Genomic DNA, 21,187 nt, shown 5'->3' with positions numbered 1-21,187 from the left:
TGTTGTTAATGTGACTCATTAATTACAATTCGACTGTCTAGGTTTTTCCCCCTTTTTTGCATCTGGCTGTGCTCCACACAAGGAGAGAGCATTGTGTGCAGTTTTCTGCAGAATGATTTGAGCAGGGCTGGAAAGTTCTCTTGATCTATGCGTCTCTACCATTATAGTCCCAATGTTTTCTTTGGTGATGTAGTTTTCTGTAGCAGAACACTGAATACCCCTCGCCAGAAAACATGTATTACTTGGCATTATTTTATTGCCACTTTCCATGTAGGCCTCTGAAGAATGGGTCATACATGTGATTTTTTTTTACAGCTTTATTGAGATATAACTGAAATAAAATAAAGCGTACATATTTGAAGTGTACAATTTGATGTATACTTTAACATCAAATTTTTGACACACCGTTTTTTTTCTAACATCTTTATTGGAGTATATTTGCTTTACAATGGTGTGTTAGTTTCTGCTGTATAACAAGGTGAATCAGCTGTATGTATACATATATCCCCATATCTCCTCCCTCTTGTGTCTCCCTCCCACCCTCCCTATCCCACCCCTCTAGGTGGTCACAAAGCACCGAGCTGATCTCCCTGTGCTGTGCGGCTGCTTCCCACTAGCTATCTATTTTACATTTGGTAGTGTATATATGTCCATGCCACTCTCTCACTTCATCCCAGCTTACCCTTCCCCCTCCCCGTGTCCTCAGGTCCATTCTCTACGTCTGCATCTTTATTCCTGTCCTGCCCCTAGGTTCATCAGATTCCATATATATGTGTTAGCATACAGTATTTGTTTTTCTCTTTCTGACTTACTTCACTCTGTATGACAGACTCTAGGTCCATCCACCTCAGTACAAATAACTCAATTTCATTTCTTTTTATGGCTGAGTAATATTCCATTGTATATATGTGCCACATCTTCTTTATCCATTCATCTGTTGATGGACACTTAGGTTGCTTCCAGGTCCTGGCTTTTGTAAATAGTGCTGCAGTGAACATTGTGGTACATGTCTCTTTTTGAATTATGGTTTTCTCGGGGTATATGCCCAGTAGTGGGATTGCTGGGTTGTATGGTAGTTCTATTTTTAGTTTTTTAAGGAACCTCCATACTGTTCTCCGTAGTGGCTGTATCAATTTACATCCCCACCAACAGTGCAAGAGGGTTCCCTTTTCTCCACACCCTCTCCAGCATTTATTGTTTGTAGATTTTTTGATGATGGCCATTCTGACCAGTGTGAGGTGATACCTCATTGAAGTTTCGATTTGCATTTCTCTAATGATTAGTGATGTTGAGCATCATGTGTTTGTTGGCAATCTGTATATCTTCTTTGGAGAAATGTCTGTTTAGGTCTTCTGCCCATTTTTGGATTGGGTTGTTTGTTTTTTTGATATTGAGCTGCATGAGCTGCTTGTAAATTTTGGAGATTAATCCTTTGTCAGTTGCTTCATTTGCAAATATTTTCTCCCATTCTAAGGGTTGTCTTCTCATCTTGTTTATGGTTTCTTTTGCTGTGCAAAAGCTTTTAAGTTTCATTAGGTCCCATTTGTTTATTTTTGGTTTTATTTCCATTTCTCTAGGAGATGGGTCAAAACGGATCTTGCTGTGATTTATGTCAAAGAGTGTTCTGCCTATGTTTTCCTCTAAGAGTTTTATAGTGTCTGGCCTTATATTTAGGTCTTTAATCCATTTTGAGTTTATTTTTGTATATGGTGTTAGGAAGTGTTCTAATTTCATTCTTTTGCATGTAGCTGTCCAGTTTTCCCAGCACCACTTATTGAAGAGGCTGTCTTTTCTCCATTGTATACTCTTGCCTCCTTTATTAAAAATAAGGTGCCCATACGTACGTGGGTTTATCTCTGGGCTTTCTGTCTTGTTCCATTGATTTATATTTCTGTTCTTGTGACAGTACCATACTGTCTTGATTACTGTAGCTTTGTAGTATAGTCTGAAGTCAGGGAGCCTTATTCCTCCAGCTCCATTTTTCTTTCTCAAGATTGTTTTGGCTATTCAGGGTCTTTTGTGTTTCCATACAAGTTGTGAAATTTTTTGTTCTAGTTCTGTGAAAAATGCCATTGGTAGTTTGATAGGGATTGCATTGAATCTGTAGATTGCTTTGGGTAGTATAGTCATTTTCACAGTGTTGATTCTTCCAATCCAAGAACATGGTATAGCTCTCCATCTGTTTGTATCATCTTTGATTTCTTTCATCAGTGTCTTATAGTTTTCTGCATACAGGTCTTTTGTTTCCTTAGGTAGGTCTGTTCCTAGGTATTTTATTCTTTTTGTTGCAATGGTAAATGGGAGTGTTTCCTTAATTTCTCTTTCAGATTTTTCATCATTAGTGTATAGGAATGCAAGAGATTTCTGTGCATTAATTTTGTATCCTGCTACTTTACCAGATTCATTGATTAGCTCTAGTAGTTTTCTGGTGGCATCTTTAGGATTCTCTATGTATAGGATCATGTCATCTGCAAACAGTGACAGCTTTACTTACTCTTTTCTGATTTGGATTCCTTTCATTTCTTTTCCTTCTCTGATTGCTGTGGCTAAAACTTCCAAAACTGTGAATAATAGTGGTGAGAGTGGACAGCCTTGTCTTGTTCGTGATCTTAGAGGAAATGGTTTCAGTTTTTCACCATTGAGAACAATGTTGGCTGTGGGTTTTTCATATATGGCCTTTATTATCTTAAGGTAAGTTCCCTCTATGCCTACTAAATGGGTGTTGGATTTTGTCAAAAGCTTTTTTTGCATCTATTGAGATGATCATATGGTTTCTCTCCTTAATTTGTTAATATGGCTTATCACATTGATTGATTTGCGTATTTTGGAGAATCCTTGCATTCCTGGGATAAACCCCATTTGATCATGGTGTATGATCCTTTTAATGTGCTGTTGGATTCTGTTTGCTAGTATTTTGTTGAAGATTTTTGCATCTATGACATACAGTTTTTGACATATGTCTACACCCAAGAACCATCACCACAATCAAGATAAGGACCATATCTGTCATCTCCAAGAATTTCTTCCTGACCCTTTGAAATCCCTCCCTCCTGTCTTTCTGCATTCCCACCCCTTGGCAATTACTGATCTGCTTTCTGTCACTATAGATGAGTTTGTAGTTTTAAAAATCTTATTTAAATGGAACCAAACAGTAAGTACTTTTTTTCTAGCTTCTTTCATTCAGTGTAATTATTTTGAGATTCATCGTGTATCAACAGTTCATTCTTTTATATTATTGAGTAGTATGGAGAATAGTGGATCCATTGTATGGATATACCACATTTTGTTTATCCATTCTCCTGCGATGGACGTTTGAGTTTCCAGTTTTTTGTTGTTACAAGTAAAGCCCTCAGGATTCATGTGTAAGTCTTTGTATGGAGATGTGTTTTCTTTTCTCTTGGGTAAATATATAGGAAATGGGATAGCTGGATCATAATTGGTATATGTTTAACTTTTTTAAAAAGTGCCAAAATGTTTTCCACAGTCTTTGCAGCATTTTACATTCCCACCAGCAGTCTTTGAGGGTTCTATTTGATTTTTTTTTTCTTTTTGGCTGCAACATGCAGCATGTGGGATCTTAGTTCCCCAACGAGGGATCGAACCCACAACCCCCTGCATTGGAAGTGCAGAGTCTTAACCACTGGACTGCCAGGGAAGTCCCAATCTTTGAGGGTTCTAGTTGCTAGACATTCTTGTCAATAGGTTCAGTAATACAATTTCATTGATGGATGGACTGATGAATGAATGAACAGATCCAATACTGATGTGGGCTATTTCTTCATTCCTCTGCCAGAACCGCACAATCCCCCAAAGGGTCCTCAGTGTGTTATAATTTCCTTTATTTACTTCATTAATTTTTATATGTTATTGTGGCTCCACCTCCCCAATACCATTCTTCTTCTTTGAGTTACTAGATATCTTTCCTATTGTTTTTCTGTGTCAGCCTATATTGGTTTTGGGCTTTAAGGGTTTACAATTTATATATGAACAGTGCTATTTCTCCTTTCATGATGCTAGTTTAAAGCACTCTGTCACACTGTGAAATTTGTTCTTTCTTGACCTTAAAAAATGGGAGTTCTAAGCCAGGAATAGAGCCTACATTTCTGTCAGGCCATGAGCCAGGAAATAAAATGTAGTGTTTTTATACCATCACTATGGCTAGCCATTCATTGTTCAAGGATCTCTTTCAACTAGAAGAGGGTAGAAACCTGCCCTACCCCTACACTTCCTTCCCATCACACTTTTTTGTCCAGGCATCCAGAGTCTCATTCTTTAAGATCCTTGGAGCAATCCAGGTTTCTTCCGACTTCACCTCTTCCTCTCACATCTGCCCCAGAAGGAGTGGGGCGCTGGCAGGGGCTTCCAGCGTGGTTTGGAAGTGTGCTGCTGTAAGGCAACCCTGCCAGGGCCGTGCCTTCTCAGCAACCTGCTGCCACTCTCTGTGCCTGTCTGATCCTCCATTCAGCCGTGAGAGAATTCTTCAGCCCCACTGGAATCTGAGAATCCTTTTTCTCGTTCTGAGAGGCGTGGAACATTGTTGCTGTTACTCCTAGAAGTCCAGATTCGGCTTTGGGAAAGGGCTGCGTGCTTGGTCCTACGGAATATTTCCACATAGAGCAGAAGGGTAGGTCTTGGACTTACGGAGGGTACATAATTCCCCTAGAGCATCTAACAGTAACACCACAGACTCTGAGTTAAAGATTCCTGACTGGAGTAATCTGTTCATCTCTGGGTCTCTGTTTTTTTGTTCTGCAAAAGAGTACTTCAATTAAAAGGGACGTTCAGATGCCATTATTGCAAAGAAGTCTTGGGTACTGCTCAGAGCTTTTTAGCTCTTTCATGTTGGAATAAAACAGCACCTGCAACTGCTTATAAATTCAGACTGAAACCGCAAAACGCATTTCGGGACTCAGTAGAGCATAGGTTCTTCTGTCTCAGCACAGAAAGAATTCAGCAAGAGGCAGAGTGACAGGTAAAGAAAGAGTTTATTAGTATAGGAGGCTTGTGAGGGGTACAAGAGGTACAAGCAAGAGGGCTCTGCCCCTAGCACTTAATGGGTTACATTTTTATAAACAAAGGAAAAGTGGGGAGGGGGGAGAAACCCACTTTCTTCCTCATTCTTGAGTAGACATCAAGCTTCCCTCATCACCTCCTCCTCCATGTCGGGCAGGGAAGTTTTCTTGTCCCTAGTGGTCAAACCAGGATGGTCATGGTGCTATTCAAATCAGCAGAAGGATGACAATGTATGCTAAAATATGGTAAGTCATCTCAGGTTTCAGTATAATGAGGGTCTTCTACTTTGGAATGTCACCTTTCCCTTATATTTTTGTTTTTAGTATGTGCAGAGGACCATGTCCTAGGGATCATTAACTTACTGACCTCAACCAGCAGGACACAGACATCATTGACTTGATGTATATTTTTGTTGTTAGTTTCGTTGTTAAGCAAGCCTGCTTTGTTTCATGATTTTCCGATTGCTTTCTTGAGTGATCATTAACTTACAGTGGTCTCCCAAAGCTCCCTGAAGTTCCCTGTCTATCTATAATCCCCTAGTGGGATTTTTAACTAGCTATATGATTATCCCAATCAAGACTATATCCCAATCAAGACTGTATCCCAATCAAGACTATACACACACAAACTACCAGTGTAAGACTAACTTTTAAAAAATTGTGATAAAATAGGCATAATGTAAAATTTACCATCTTAACCATTTTCAAGTGTACCATTCAGTGGCATTAAGTACCTTCACGTTGTTGTATAGCCATCACCATCATCCATCTCCTGAGCTTTTTCATCTTCATCTTTCTGAAACTCAGTTCCCATTAAACAACTCCCCTTTAACAAAATTGAAGGATATAAGATTAACGTAAAAAAATCACGTTTCTTTCTATATGGTAGCAAATAGAAAGACTTGTCTTTTGGTTTTTTGATAATAGCAAACTATGTATCTGATAAGGGGTAAATATCCAAAGTATAATATATAAGGAACTCCTACAATTCAATAGCAAAAAAAAAAAAACCACCTGATTAAATAAAATGGGGAAAGGACTTGAATAGACATTTCTCCAAAGAAGATATACAAATGGCCAATAAGTATATGAAAAGATGCTCACCATCACTAATCATCAAGAAAAGCTTGCCTTTTTAGCACCCAGTTGATTCTAAGGCAGAGCCAGGCAGGAAACACTGCTCTGTAGCATTGTCAACTCACTGCTTACTTGCTCATGTTACCCTGCCAGCCTCTTCTTTGTATGCCTGACAGAGAAGGGCTCAACAAAGGTTTGTTTTGTGTTAAATAGCAGTTGTTGGCAGGCAGAAGATGTATGGAAATGGATTGCAAGATAAAAAGTTTGTCTCAGAATGGGGTACTTCCCATGAGTTGGGCTCACAATCAAAGGACGTGTGAAGGGGAAAAAAAAGTGCTGTGAAGTTGGGAAAGGAGAAGATGTTGGTGAAACAGTTCCATTAATTCAATGTATTTTGCTTTTAGGGAAGATTCTGCTTTTGAGGGTGACAGAAAGCAAGAAACAAGGATGTCGGTAATGGAATCACTTTCATTGTTTTGGGGCAATCCTTCCCATGTTTTAGTTATTTGCATACCATCTTCAAACTTTACCATTGCTCTGCTCTCTGTTTCTCAGTTAAATTTATCTTAAGCTTGTTTTATTTATTTACTTATTTTTTCTTTCCTCACTTTTTTATTTTTTTAATAGATCTTTATTGGAGTATAATTGCTTCACAATACTGTGTTAGTTTCTGTTGTACACCAAAGTGAATCAGCCATATGCATAAAGCATTTCACTTTGAAATGGAAAGTCAGCATTAGTTGTAACAAATAGTTGGTAAGCCCCCAAGTAAGTATGATGGAGAATAACAAAGTTATATCGAATTGTACTTTTCCTTGTATTAGGCCTTGAGCCAAAAGTCTGTTCTTGCTTTGTTAAAAAAAAAAAAAAGATTATGAAGAAGAAGAGAAATATTAAAGACCTACTAGCTGCTGAGATTTACTCTGAATAGAATCAGAAGTGTTAATGAATTGAAAAGAAATTTTTGGCTCTGAGTCAGTGATGTGGTTTTGTTCCTGTGTGCGCCCGTTTCCATCTCTCCATTGTTGTTCTTGCTTTGGGAAGCAGAGTGCTTTAAGTCTATTGTCAGTACGTTAAAAAAAAAAATCTCTGTATGAACAGTAAATGAAATTATTTTTTCTAAAATAAGAGGTCATGGGCTTCAAACAAACAAGTTAAGGCTCTTTCTGACTTTCTTTTCGCGGTGGTTCTCAGTCCTATGGGTTAGTGTTTTGAAGTTAGTGTTGGGCCAATAATCAGGTGCATCAGCTTTTGGAAAGTTACCTACCATCTCTACAGCTAACAAGTATTTGATTAGAGAGGATTGTGTCATCTTTTACTACAGCAGCTTGGTGGAGAACTGACTAATGAAATAATCATCCTCTTTTTCTCCCTTCTTACTTCTGTGTCCTTTTATTATGTAAGAAAGCCCAGTCTCCTAGAAGAAGGAGTTACTTCTCTGTTGTCTAACTTCATAGTCATATGTTTAATTGCACATAAATGGTACTAACGTCCTTTTAATAGTTCTCATTTATCACCTGTGTTTGTAAAAGGTTAATTATAGGAAACACCTCTTCTCGGAGAGTAATGAAGATTCAAATACTAGTGCCAGTGAACTGTCTTGGACCAGTAACCAAAAAAGGAAATCCCTAAAGTCATATCCTAGTAGAAAAAAGATAAAAACCAGAAGTAACATAAGAAGTAAGTTTGGTGTGTGTTTTCTTTCCAGTCACTTTTCAAATAAATTATCAGGTATTAATTTTTCAATACGTGATGTAAGCAGCGGGTACCAAAGAGATATATGATCATGTGGCCCTCCTTCCCTGGTAGACTGGAAAGGGAAAATGTACATATGTAAAACAGTATGAAAGAATATGGAATTGACCAATAATTGTTAAATTTGAGACGTAGATAAATGGAGTAAGGAGTTCAGATAAGAGGAATCTGACGTAACCTGAAATCATCAGGGAAAGCTTCAAGGAAGAGCTGGGTGGGACCTCAGCTAATGCTTGGGAGAAGAATAGGACTTGAAGAGGTGTGGAGAAGGGGAAGCATTCTAATTAGGTAAAACGAGAAAGATGTGAGAACAGCATTCAGGAACAGGATCTGGAGCAGAGAATTCATGCTGGATAGTGAGGAACAAAGTTAAATAATTAGATCATAAGAGCTAGACATTTCAGCAAGCTGTGGGAGGTGGGAATTGCTTCTAGTGTGTATTTTGGTATTTCTGATAAGTAAACTTACCCATTGTACTCATATTCCCTTTCATTTTAGCCTTGCCACCTTTCCCTCTCAGCGGTGGCAGTGACCTTGAGAAAGACCAAGTAAGTAAATTTTTTCTGGCCTGCCGTGTGCCCTTGTGGTGTAAGCTTGAAACAAATTGATCTCTTTAAACCACCTTTATTTCTCAAAAAACTCCTTTCTGAAATATGAGAATAATAAACCAGTGGTTTACTAGTATGTAAACCACTTTCAATAGAAACTTCAAGGACTTCTAAACATTTTATATGAATCTTGGGTAAAAATTTAGGATCTTTTTTCATTGGTTGCAAATTTGTTGCAAGATGTTTATTATGAACTAAGCTTGAAATCTGGGCTCTTCTGATTTCCTGCAAATGTATGCTTTTTTGAATTTATATTTTAAAATAAATTTCTTGGTTTAATTCTTCCGTTAGTTCTCAGTTTGTTGACATGTTACTCCCAAAGATTTTAATGATTTAAACGTTTAAGTCTTTATTTTGCAAGCAGTTGAAATGCCTTCAGCCATTTCAAATATTGAATAAGCCCTGAAAGTTTCTTAATTCCTCTCAGTTATCCTTGTTTTATATCAAAGTAGTTAAGAACATGGACACGAGTGTCCTCCGGGCCAATTCAGAGCTTAATTTATCATGCTTTTAGCTGAATTACCTCTCTAAGCAGTTGGCTTTTGTTCTTTGTCAAATGAAATTAGATAGATAGTATATATAGTATAGTGTGTATATGTATACTGTATATATGATATTTTATATAAAATATGTAACATAATATATATAATCATGTATATATGATATGTATTATATATAATTGTGCACATATATTTTATATGTACAAACTATACACTTATATATAAAAATACATATATGTACATATTACATGCATGTAATACATATATACATATCTAATATATGTACATATATAATACATATATGTACATATATTTTATATATGTGTATCTACACACACACACACACACACACACACACAAACACACACACTGCAGAATATAGTGCGAAGTGTTTAAGAGTTTTCTAAGGGCAGCTGCTGGCATTCTGAGGGCGTCAGCAGTACCCCGCTTGCCTGTACAGAAATAGAATGTTGTTAGGGCTCTAATAGTAGCTCGTCATCTGCCCTCCCTGCCCGACCTGCCTTCTGCCATCAGCCTGGGGGCGCGGGGTGCTGCCCTCTATGAGGCTAAGGGACACTCATGTTCTGAGGTAACAGAGCTGATAGCTCAAACCTGTGAGCCAGAGCAAGTACCTAAATATTTGTTGAATAGTTCAACCTGAGATAAGGAGTTATCAGTTAGAAATAGGCCAAAAGAACAGTTTTTAGCAATATACAGCTTTTTAAAAAAAATAGGTACCAAAGAAGAAAGAGGAAAGCTTTGAGAAGCCATAAATTTAAGGTGTGCAACTGACAAGGAGTCTATGCTGATTTTCAGTGAGGGCATTGCTGACTTTATACAGACATTGGTATCTAGAACTCAGTTCTCTGTGCTGAAGTTTAAGAGAATAACTTAGAAGCAGGGGTTGGTACACCTTTTCTGTGAAGGGCCAGATACTAAATATTTTAGTCTTTTCGGGCATATGGTTTCTGTGGCAGCCATTCAACTCTGCCATTGTAGCGTGAAGGCAGCCATGGACAGTACTCAGATGAGTGGATATGATATGGTTTGCTGGCTCCTGAATTAGAGCAGTGGTTCTCAGACTTCAGTGACCAGAATGGCCAGGATGGCTTGCGGAAATGCAGATTGCTGGGTCCTGTCTGCAGAGTTTCTGATTGAGTACATTGTCATTGGGGCTTGAGAATTTGCTTTTCTGTCAAGTTCTAGGTGTTGCTGAGCCTGTGGTTTGGGACCACACTTTGAGAACTTTGACTTAGAGCCATCAATTGATGCCTGACCGAATGTGCTTCCAACCCTGCGATCTTATGGTCTTACTGTTCTTTTCAAATGGAGCATATCCAATACTTAATCATTTAAAAAGGATGTTGGAAGTGTCTTGGAATGTTTTGATAACATTCCCAACCACTCAAAACAAGTTAACACTTTATAAAAAATATTCTATTTTAGGCTAAAACTCTAACACCATTACAGAAAGATACCTCCGGGCAAAATAATGTCACACCTCCAAAAATTTCTGGAACGGAATTTCAGAGTAGTTCTGCCTTTTTAACTCCTGAAGATTCTGCCCAGAAGATAGGTATGTGATTTTCTGTCAATCTACATAGAAAAAATTATATTTTGGGAAAGGTAGTTTGAAAAAGCAAAATGTATTTCTTTTAATATCTGTTGAAGAAAGTGTGAAAGTATGATTGATCTTCTCTTTTATGCCCTCATTAACAAAAGACAGAGGACATTGTTTTAATTCCGTTTTAACGTTTGAGATCAGCTTGTGCATAAGAATTGCTGGTATTCTTCCTCTTTAAAAATAGCAGGAAGCTCAAATGATGATTTATTGCAGGGGTTGGTAAACTTTTTCTGTAGAGGACCAGAGTAACTACTTTTTGCTTTTTGGCCCCTAGAGTTTCTGTTGCATCTATTCAGCTCTGCCTTTGTAGCTCCAAATGAGCCACAGACAAGATGTAAACCAATGGGCATGGCTGTGTTTCCATAAAACTTTATTTATAAAACCAGGTGGCAGACTGGATTTGGCCTGAGGGGCCAGAGTGTGCCACCCCTTGACCTGTAAGGTTTATCTCAGCCCCCACTGTATTTTATTAAAACAATTCACATCTTTTAAATTGGTAAGAGTAGGGATTTTGTTTTCTTCACCTCTGTCATTTCAGAGCATAGCACATTGGCAGGCACATAATGGCATCAGCAAGCACACGACTGCCAGCCTCTTAGTTTAGCTGCCACTGGAAGAAAAGAAGTAGGGAAACGAAAATAGGAGAGAGGGAAATATAGCAGGAGAGAGGGAAAAATATAGTGGGAGAGAGGGAAATATAGCGGGAGAGAGGAAGAGGAGTAAGGGAATGCATCTAAGAGAGGAAAGAGAAGGACCACATTGAGGTGGTAGAATCCTTGCTGTGTATTTGGGGCCAGATGGGCAGCTACTAAAGGTGCTGACCTAGTAGGTAACTGGCTATTCATTTTATATACAGACCTGTAACCCCTAATACCCATGCATGCCCTGCAAGATACAAAGTGGTTTTTGGTTTGGGTTTCGGGTTCTTTTTTTTTTTTTTTTTAGAACTGTGTCCCTTTTGTAGGGGGTGGGGCAGGGGATGTTGAAATTTAATTTATAGACTGATAGTGAAATGTTATTGCCTCAATTGCCTCTCAGTGTGTTTATTCCCTTAAAAGTATTCATTCTCTCTAATACTCAGAACTTCAAAGTCCCCACCCACTGAGCGATCTCTCTTCCTTGGAGCCCTCAGATGTTGAAGAAAATGTATCTGAGGTATTGTACTATTTAATTGTTGGTTATTCATCTGGTTTTCCAGAATTAATATTATATTTGCTTAATGTACTAGCTTATTCCTTCTTAAGGGATAATGTAGCACCATGTGTTTCTTATTTTGACACGAATACATGTATTTGTGGCCTTTTTTTTTTTTTTAAGACTGTGACCCAAGAGTCATTGATGAAAAGTACTAGCTTGAAGCATAAACTGCAAAACTTGGAAGACAGAGGTGAGAGAATTCTAAACTTTTTTTTGCAGAATAAAGCAAAAGTAGTCTGATTTTGGCAGACTGGGTTGTTATTCAAATTGAGGCAGATACAATCACTATACAGAGTGACAGTTGCCAGGCCTTGGAGAGGGCAATGTCATCTGCTTACCAGCTCCAAGTGTGCCTGAAGGTCAAGGGGAGGAGCAGAGGTTGTCACTCAGGAACAAGCACGTCTGTGTCAAGAAGCATATGGCCTGGGACCCAGGTCCCATCAACCAGCATGCTTCTTCTCCCACCCCACGGAAGGCAGTCCCCTACTATTATAGTGTTGTTGCTGTCTCCCTTTAGATCTGTTAGTATTTGCTTAAAATGTTTAGGTGCTGTGATATTGGGTGCATATATATTTACAATTGTTACATTCTCTTGATGGAGTGACCCATTTATCATTATGTAATGAACTTCTTTGTCTCTTGTTAAATATTTTGACTTTAAAGTCTATTTTGACTGATATAAGCATAGCTATTCCTGCTTTCTTTTGATTTCCACTTGCATGGAATATCTTTTTCCATTCTTTCACTTTGAGCCTATGTGCGTCCTTAAAGCTGAGTTGAGTCTCCAGTAGGCAGCATATAGTTGGGTCATATTTTATCCATTTAGCCACTCTGTGCCATTTGATTGGAGAATTTAATCCATTTACATTTCTTTTCTTTATTTTAAATTAATTTTCATTGGAGTATGGTTGCTTTGTAATGTTGTGTTAGCTTCCACTCTCCGTTTACATTTAAAGTAATCATTGATTTGTAAGGACTTACTAATGCCTTTGTATTAATTGTTTTCTGGCTGTTTTGTAGTTTCTTTTAATTTCTTCCTCTCTTGCTGTTTTCTTTTGTGGTTGATGATTTTCTATAGTGGTATGCCTTGATTCCCTTTTCTTTATTTTTTTATGTATCTACTATAGATTTCTGCTTTGTGGTTACCATGAGGCTTACATAAAACATTTTCGAGATATAGTTTAAGCTGATAACTTCTTTTTTTTTTTTAAATCTTATAGCTACTTTATTTATTTATTTATTATTTATTTTTGGCTGTGTTGGGTCTTCGGTTCGTGCGAGGGCTTTCTCTAGTTGCGGCAAGCGGGGGCCACTCTTCATCGCGGTGCGGGGACCGCTCTTCATCGCGGTGCGCGGGCCTTTCACTATCGCGGCCCCTCCCGTTGCGGGGCACAGGCTCCAGACGCGCAGGCTCAGCAGCTGTGGCTCACGGGCCCAGCTGCTCCGTGGCATGTGGGATCTTCCCAGACCAGGGCTCGAACCCGTGTCCCCTGCATTAGCAGGCAGATTCTCAACCACTGCGCCACCAGGGAAGCCCTAAGCTGATAACTTCTATTGCATACAAAACTACCGTTTTTCTCTCCCCACCCACATTTTATGTTTTAGATGTTATAATTTATCTCTTTTTATATTGTATATCTATTAGAAATTATAGCTATAATTATTTTAAATATTTTCACCCTTTGACCTTTATTCTAGAGTTCATTAACACACCACTGTATTACAATATTACAGTATTCCAAATTTGAATATATACTTTACCAGTGTGTTTTATATTTTTTAATATATTTTCATGTTACTAATTAGCATTTTTTATTTCTTTTGACAAACTGCTTTCCACACTATTTGTAAGGCAGATCTAGTGGTGATGACTCCCTAAGCTTTTATTTTTCTGGGAAAGTTTTAATCTTTCCTTCATTTATGAAGGACAACTTTGCCAGGTAAAGTATTGTTGGTTGGCAGTTTTTTCTTTCAGCACTTTATATGTATACATTATCCCACTCTTTTTTGGCCTGTAAGGTTTCTGCAGAGAAATCTGCTAATAGCGTTATGGGTGTCCCCTTGTATGTGAGAAATTTTTTTTCTTTTGCTCCTTTTAAAATTCTCTCTGTGTGTTTGATTTTACACAGTTTTGTTATAATGTGTCTTGCAAAAGATCTTTGTGGGTGAATCTTTTGGGGGTTTGAGAGCTTCGTGACCTTGGATGTCCAAACTTCTCCCCAGATTTTGGAAGTTTTCAGCTATTATTATTATTTTTAAAAATTAATTAATTAATTAATTTTTGGCTGCTTTGGGTCTTTGTTGCTGCATGCAGGCTTTCTCTAGCTGCAGCGAGTGGGGGCTACTCTTTCTTGTGGTGTGCGGGCTTCTCATTGCGGTGGCTTCTCGTTGCGGAGCATGGGCTCTAGGCACAAGGGCTCAGTAGCTGTGACTTGTGGGCTCTAGAGTGCAGGCTCAGTAGTGGTGGTGCACGGGCTTAGCTGCGCCGTGGCATGTGGGATCTTCCCAGACCAGGGCTCGAACCCATGTCCCCTGCGTTGGCAGGCAGTTTCTAAACCACTGTGCCACGAGGGAAGTCCCTATTATTTTTTTTTTAATTTTTTATTTTATATTGGAGTATAGCTGATTAACAATGTGATAATTTCAGGTGCACAGCAAAGCACTCAGCCATACGTATACATGCATCCATTCTTCCCTATCAGCCATTATTTTTTAAAATAGCTTTCTGCCCCTTTTCTCTCTTTTATCCTTCTGGGACTCCAATAATGTGTAGATTGTTTCCTTTTTTTAAAATTGGGATATCATTGACATGTAGCATATTAATTTCAGGTAGCATATTAATTTCAGGTGTATAACAATGATTTGACATTTGTACATATTGTAAAATGATCACAACAATAAGTCGAGTTAACATCTATCCCCACAGGTAGTTACAGTTTTTTTTTCTTGTGATGATAACTTTTAAGATCTACTCTCTCAGAAACTTTCAAATACACAATAAAGTATTAACTATAGTTGCCATCCTGTCTGTACATTACATCCCCAGGACTTATTTTGTAATTGGAAGTTTGTACCTTTTCACCCCCTTCACCCATTTGCACCCCTTCACCCACCTCTGGCAACCACCAATCTGTTCTCTGTACCTATGAGTTTGGTTTTGTTTTTTGTTTTCCTTTTCAATTCCACATGTAAGTGAGGTCATACAGTATTTGTCTTTCTGTCTGACTTATTTCACTTAGCATTTTGCCCTCAAGGTCCATCCGTGTTGACACAAATGGCAAGATTTTATTCTTTTTTATGACTGAATAATATCCTGTTGTATATGTATACCACATTTTCTTTATTCATCCATCATTGGACACTTATATTGCTTCCATGTCTTGGCTACTATAAATAATACTGCAGTGAACATGGTGGGTACATATATATTTTCAAGTTAGTGTTTTCATTTTCTTCTATTAAATACAAAGAAGTGGAATTGCTAGATTATATGGTAGTTTAATTTTTAATTTTTGGAAGAACCTCTATACTGTTTTCCATAGTAGCTGCACCAGTTTACATTCCAACTAACCGTGCACAAGGGTTCTCTATTCTCCACATTTTCACCAACACTTGTTATCTCTTGTGTTTTTATAATAGGAATTTTAATAGGTGTGAGTTTATCTCATTGTGGTTTTGGTTTGCTCCAATCATCGGTGATGTTGAGCATCTTTTCATGTACCTATTGGCTGTCTGTATGTCTTTGGAAAAATGTCTATTCAGATTCTCTACTCTCATTTTAATCAATTATTTGTTTTTTTGGCTATTGAATTATGTGAGTTCTTTATATATTTTGGATATTAACCCCTTGTCAGATGTACAATTTGCAAATATTTTCTTCCCTTTTGTAGTTTGATTTTTCATTTTATTGATGGTTTTCTTTTCTGTACAGAAGCTTTTTAGTTTGATGTAGTCCCACTTGTTTATTTTCGTTTTTGTTGCCTTTGCTTTTGGTGTCAAATCCAAAAAATGATCATCAAGATGGATGTCAAGGAACTTACAGCCTGTATTTTCTTCTAGGAATTTTATGATTTCAAGTCTTACATATAAGTCTTTAATTGATTTTGAGTTAACTTTTGTGTATGGTGTAAGATTGTGGTCCAGTTTCATTCTTTTACATGTGCCTGTCATGTTTTCCTAACACCATCTGTTGAAGAGACTTTTTTTTTCCATTGTATACTCTTTGCTTCTTTGTTGTAAATTAATTTGATTGTACATGCCTGGGTTTATTTCTTGGCTCTCTATTCTATTCCATTGATTTATGGGTCTCTTTTTTATGCCAGTACCCTACTGTTTTATTACATCTTTGTAATGTAGGAAACATGTAGGCATCAGGAAACATGATGCCTCCAGCTTTGTTCTTCTTTCTCAAGATTGCTGTGGCTATTCGAGGTCTTTTGTTGTTCCATACAAATTTTAGGATTGTTTGTTCTGTTTCTGTGAATTGTTTCTATTAATGGTATAGTTTGTTTGTATTAGTGCTATCACATAGTTCATATAGGCTTTCTTACTCTCTTTTATTCTTTTTCCTTTGTTCTCCTCTGACTGGATAATTTGGGTAAATGATCTGTCTTTGACATAGATTCTTCTTCTTCTGGATCAGGTCTGCTGTTGATATTCTCTATTATTGCATTTTTCATTTCACTTTTGTATTCCTTCGCGCCAGAGTTTCTGTTTGGTTCTTTTTTTATTATTTCTATTTCTCTATTAAACTTTTCATTTTGTTTGCTTATTGTTTGCCTGATTTTATTGAATTGTCTTTGTGTGTTCTTGTAGCTAACTGAGCTTCCTGAAAGCAACTACTTTGCAGTCTTTATTAGGCAAATTGCAGAGCTCCATTTTCTGTGGCGGTCCGTGACTATATCATTATTGTGGTTTTTTGGAGGTGTCGTGTTTCCTTGAGTTCTCATGTTCCTTGAAGTTTTGCGTTGCTGTCTTCATATTTGAAGAAGAAGTCACCTCCTTTAGTCTTTGCTGACTGTCTTCAGGAGAGAAATACCTTTTGTCTACTAGGGATTCTGAAGCTTTCTTGGACCTTTCCTATGGCTATGCCTGCTCCACACTTTTCTCTCTCTGGGGGACCTCTGCAGATCGCGCTTTCTCTGGAATCTGCACGGCCAGGCCAGGTGCTCACAACCTCCTGCTGCTTTCCTTAGGGCAGTGGCGGGTGCTCAAGCTTGTGTGCTTAATCCCGATCCTGCTGAATAGGGCTGGCTGTCTACAAACTCTCACAGTCATTGCCCCTGGGGGTGTGTGTGCGCAAAGTGAGCCAGCCACAGGGTGGGGCTGTGTATGGGTGAGGCATATGGATTGGTTGCGCTGTCCATGGTCCAGTTGCGGGGGGATCCGTAGGTGAGGCCTCCCCAGCAGCTCATGAGTAGGCTTTCCTAATGGAGTCCCTGAAACAGTTAGTAGGATCTGCATCCCTTTGATGCTCCCTGAGAACCCTGGATTCTGTTCTCCCAGCCCCGAGCCACGTAGTGTACCTCGTTATCCTGGATGGGGCAAGCAAGAAACGGTCTTGTTTGGCAGGGTCCCTCACAGCTGGGAAAACTGAGCGCTCCCTCAAACCCTCTCACCTTCCCCAGTGGAGAGATCATGAGCTAAGAGGGTCTCTCTTGGCCCTGAGCTGTGCTGCCTTTGAGCAAGTGGTGATGTGGCTCAAGCGAAAGTGTCCTTGTTACCCTCTTCGATGCATCCCATCTTGGATATTTTTCTTCCTCAGACAATGTGCTAGATCTTCACCACTGGACTCTCAGACTTCCACAAAGGCCACTCTGTCAGTAGGTGATTTTCAAAATCGGTGTCCTTTGGGGGAAAACAGTAGAAAACTCCTATTCTGCTATTTTGCTCATAGACTGTTGTTTTAATGTTTGCCCTGGAACTTTGGATATGCCGTGCTCCCAGAACTGCAAGCAAACAGGATGACTACTCATGATTTTGCATTTTGCCCTCATGTACCTTCTTGGAGAGGCTTCCAGAATTGGTAAGGAGTCAGGAGGACAGCTTCTTTGTTCCAATGGTGCTATGAATGCCTAGTTTGGTGCCTGGCATATAGAGGCATTCAATAAATATTTGCCAAGGGACCAGAATAAGAAACTTAGAAAATGCTAAGAAACTTAGAAAGTCATTTAGTGATGAACCTCTGCATAATTCCATATTGAATAATCCTTTATACATAGTCACAACTAAGTATTATTAATTGATTTACTGATTTTTAAAATGCATTAATCCAGGCAAAAGATATTTCAGTACTCCCTCCCCATCAGACTGAGGAATTCAGCAATAAAGATTGTCTTTAATTTTTCATATTCTCGGCATAGTACACATTGGTAGAAGAAACAAAGGAATTGGCGCTAGGAAAATGCCTCCACAGGAAGGATATTTGGGTAAAGAAGACTATTCTCGCTCCAGTGAAGGCTGTTGGCCTTTATCATTTTAAGCCACAGGGTGTCACCTCAGAGTAAGATTTTTTAAAATGCCTTAACTTAGGAGAACTTGGCTATTAATCATAGGGTTGATTCTGTGTAGCACTAAAAACCGTTTTATCAGAAGTATGAGTAAATAAATGTAATATGGACACCAAATTATTCTCTACAGCCTGTGCCCAAAATAAGCTCAGAAGCTCCTCAGATGGCAGAATTCTTCAATTTTCATGGCAATGAAGAGAGCTGTGTTCAAAAGCAAGAGTACACTCCTTCGACCAGCCACCAACAAACGAGTTAGCATTCATTGGAGATCACTCTAGTTTCAGCCACAGTGTGTTTACTGCTTGTGTTCATTTTTGAAGTGCTGTGTGTTCATAGTTTTAACCCCTTTATGAGAATGTCAAAAAGTCCTGGTTAAAAGAGGCATGCAGTTACCATGGAAACAAAGCTGAGCCAACTGCATCACTTAGGACCTGCATCCTTTAACAAGTGCACTGATTTCCCTAGGGGTCCCTGTTCTCTCTGGAGAGCCATTCCTTTGTTTCAGGTAAAGTACTTAACAAGATTGCCTCTTCAAAAAGGGTTTTCTATGCCAAATTATTTCCATGTCCCTGAAGTGGTCCATCTGGATGATGACTTTAGTAGGTTCACAAATTCCAAGCAGCTCATTCAGGGGGCAACCAGCTTATTTACACAGTGTTCCTGGATTCGTCTCTCCATTGAAGGTAAATATTGTCTGTGCCAGCAGATGCCCTGCTTTTCCACGGGTGGTGCATTAGCATGATAAATCAAAATTCAAGGCCATGCTTTGAGCTGTTGCTACAAATATGTTGTCAGAAGAGAAAAAAAAAAAATCCGGAAGGGGCAGAACAGGCAGCAAGGAAAGAAATGTAAAGAAACGTAGTAGTTGTTCATCGGTGCCTAATTGGGGCTGACTGGAATCCTTTCTAAGTGGTTTCTTTGGGCCCTGACTGGGATATGGACACCATGTGGGATTCAAGCATGAGCTCTATTTGTTTTGAGGCTGGAAGAGGACAGTGCTGTGTCTGGATTCTTTCTTTGAGTTTTAAAAATCATTTAGCCTTGAAACAGTGCAACTCGCTAGAAAATATCCACCCATACTTTTCAAACAAATGAACACACCTAATCTAAGAGCAGTGAGAAGAGATAGTTGCACCTCTCAAAGCTGAGAGTTTTTCTTATGCTTTTCATTTTATTTTATTTTTTCTATTAGAGAGGCTGGTTGTGGGCTCTTTCTTTTCCAAGTGAGAATGTGACCTCTACCGAAGTTTTCAGTTTATGAAAATTCTATTAGAACAAAGCAACTAAGGTGTCCCATGAAGGTCATCATTCATATATGATCATTTTATCTATATATCTGGTATTATTAATTTAGTTCTTTCTGCATTTGGTCGTCCTTTTCTCTCAATTAGATATTTATTATCTCTCTTGTTTTACCTCTCATTTTGCTATTTCCTTTTTGTTTCTTTAATAGAAAATAATCTAAGTTGACATTTAAACCTAAGTTATTCATTTTTCTTAAAAATGTATCTTCTGTTTTACCACGGCATGAACTATTTTAACATTGACTATTCTCTGTTTTGCATAATTTTAACAGCAAAATTCTTTTTCTTTTCATTCTGTCACTTTGATGTTTATGACTGGTATTTCCTACTATGGTGCTATTTCTAAAAATTAGTATTTTACAGTTCCTCCCAAAAGGTAGTTTTAGCAGATCTTAAAATGCTAAATTTTATTAATTTCAGTTTGTTATTTATGTAGTAGGTATTTGGGTCTCTGAGGTTTTTGATATTCCTGTATCTCTACCCTCACTGCTAGTATAAGATAATTAGAATACATTCTTGTTTTACTAAGATCCTTTTTTTACAATATAAGATATATCTTATTGTGTAGAATCTTGGATATTCTGCAGCATTTACTCACTTATTCATTCTTTCATTCAGTGAATGTCTACTGATATCTACTATGCACCAGACACTTTCCTACGTGTTAGATATTCTAGTGAACAAAACAGACAACATACCTGCCCTCACTGGACCTTACCTTCTAGTGGGGGAGACATAATACACAAGAAAAGTGAAATATGTAGTATTTTATATTGTGATAGAGGCTAAGTAAAAATTAAGCAGGGAAGGGGATTTAAGAGCTGGGGGGTTGGATTGAAATTTTAGTTTGGATGGCCAGGGGAAACCTTAGTGTAGTTATGGAGGTGGTGGGGGGAGGCTGCAAGTTAGAAGAGCAGCAGGTGCAAAGGCCCTGAGGTGAGAGTGGCCCAGGGTCTGAGGAGCTGGAAGGAGACCAGGGTAGAGCAGTGGAATGCAGAAGGGGAAACTTGCCTCTTTGCTTTCCCACCATTTTGCCCAGCTCCCTGCACATAGTAACACTCAAATATTCATTGAGCAAATTCATGAAATTAAATTCCAGAACTTTCAGGGGGAAAATCTATAGTGACTAGCTAGATGTGGGAGGAGAGAGGGAAGAGCAGATGTCTTCCCAGTTAAGTGTGTGTGGCGGGGCTGAGTGTATGGTGGGGAAGAAAGAGCAGCTGGGGTGGGGAGGAATGGAAAAGAGTGGGTTTTGAGTGGAGATGTTGGGTAGGCAGTTGGAAACACAGGTTTGCTGCTTGAGAGAGCTCGGGCAAGAGAGGGATTTGGGGGATGACAGTTGAAGGGATGGGACTGATGAGCTCCTCCCTGGGAGCTGGCCTTGGACAGTCACGGTGTGGGGATGCAGAGAGGTATGGATGCTTTCTGTAGGCAGAGCCTCAGGCCTTGATGGTGGGAGAGAAGAGGGTGGTAAAAAGCAGGGGTCGGGCCTGGTGCTAGTGCACTACTGACAGTGACAAGATGCCACTGATAAGACAGAGGGCCCGGATGGGGTGAGGACATGTCTGGGGTGAACTGAACATCAGAATAAAAGATACTGT

The 21,187-nt window shown here is 38.7% G+C and overlaps 1 protein-coding gene across 1 annotated transcript in view; it reads left to right on the top strand.

Moving 5' to 3' along the window:
- The window catches only part of SYCP2L (synaptonemal complex protein 2 like), a 74,044-nt gene that overhangs the window by 34,964 nt on the left and 17,893 nt on the right, over positions 1-21,187 (top strand). Inside the window, exons 20-25 of the mRNA XM_082347710.1 lie at positions 6,494-6,542; positions 7,622-7,769; positions 8,343-8,392; positions 10,399-10,528; positions 11,658-11,731; positions 11,894-11,963. Of these exons, the coding sequence (XP_082203836.1) occupies positions 6,494-6,542; positions 7,622-7,769; positions 8,343-8,392; positions 10,399-10,528; positions 11,658-11,731; positions 11,894-11,963 (521 nt within the window). The remainder of the gene's footprint in view (positions 1-6,493; positions 6,543-7,621; positions 7,770-8,342; positions 8,393-10,398; positions 10,529-11,657; positions 11,732-11,893; positions 11,964-21,187) is intronic.

This window comes from Balaenoptera borealis, assembly GCF_965194805.1.
Source record: "Balaenoptera borealis genome assembly, chromosome: 12".
Lineage (NCBI taxonomy): Eukaryota > Metazoa > Chordata > Mammalia > Artiodactyla > Balaenopteridae > Balaenoptera > Balaenoptera borealis.
This window is presented reverse-complemented; position numbering and strand designations above follow the sequence as displayed.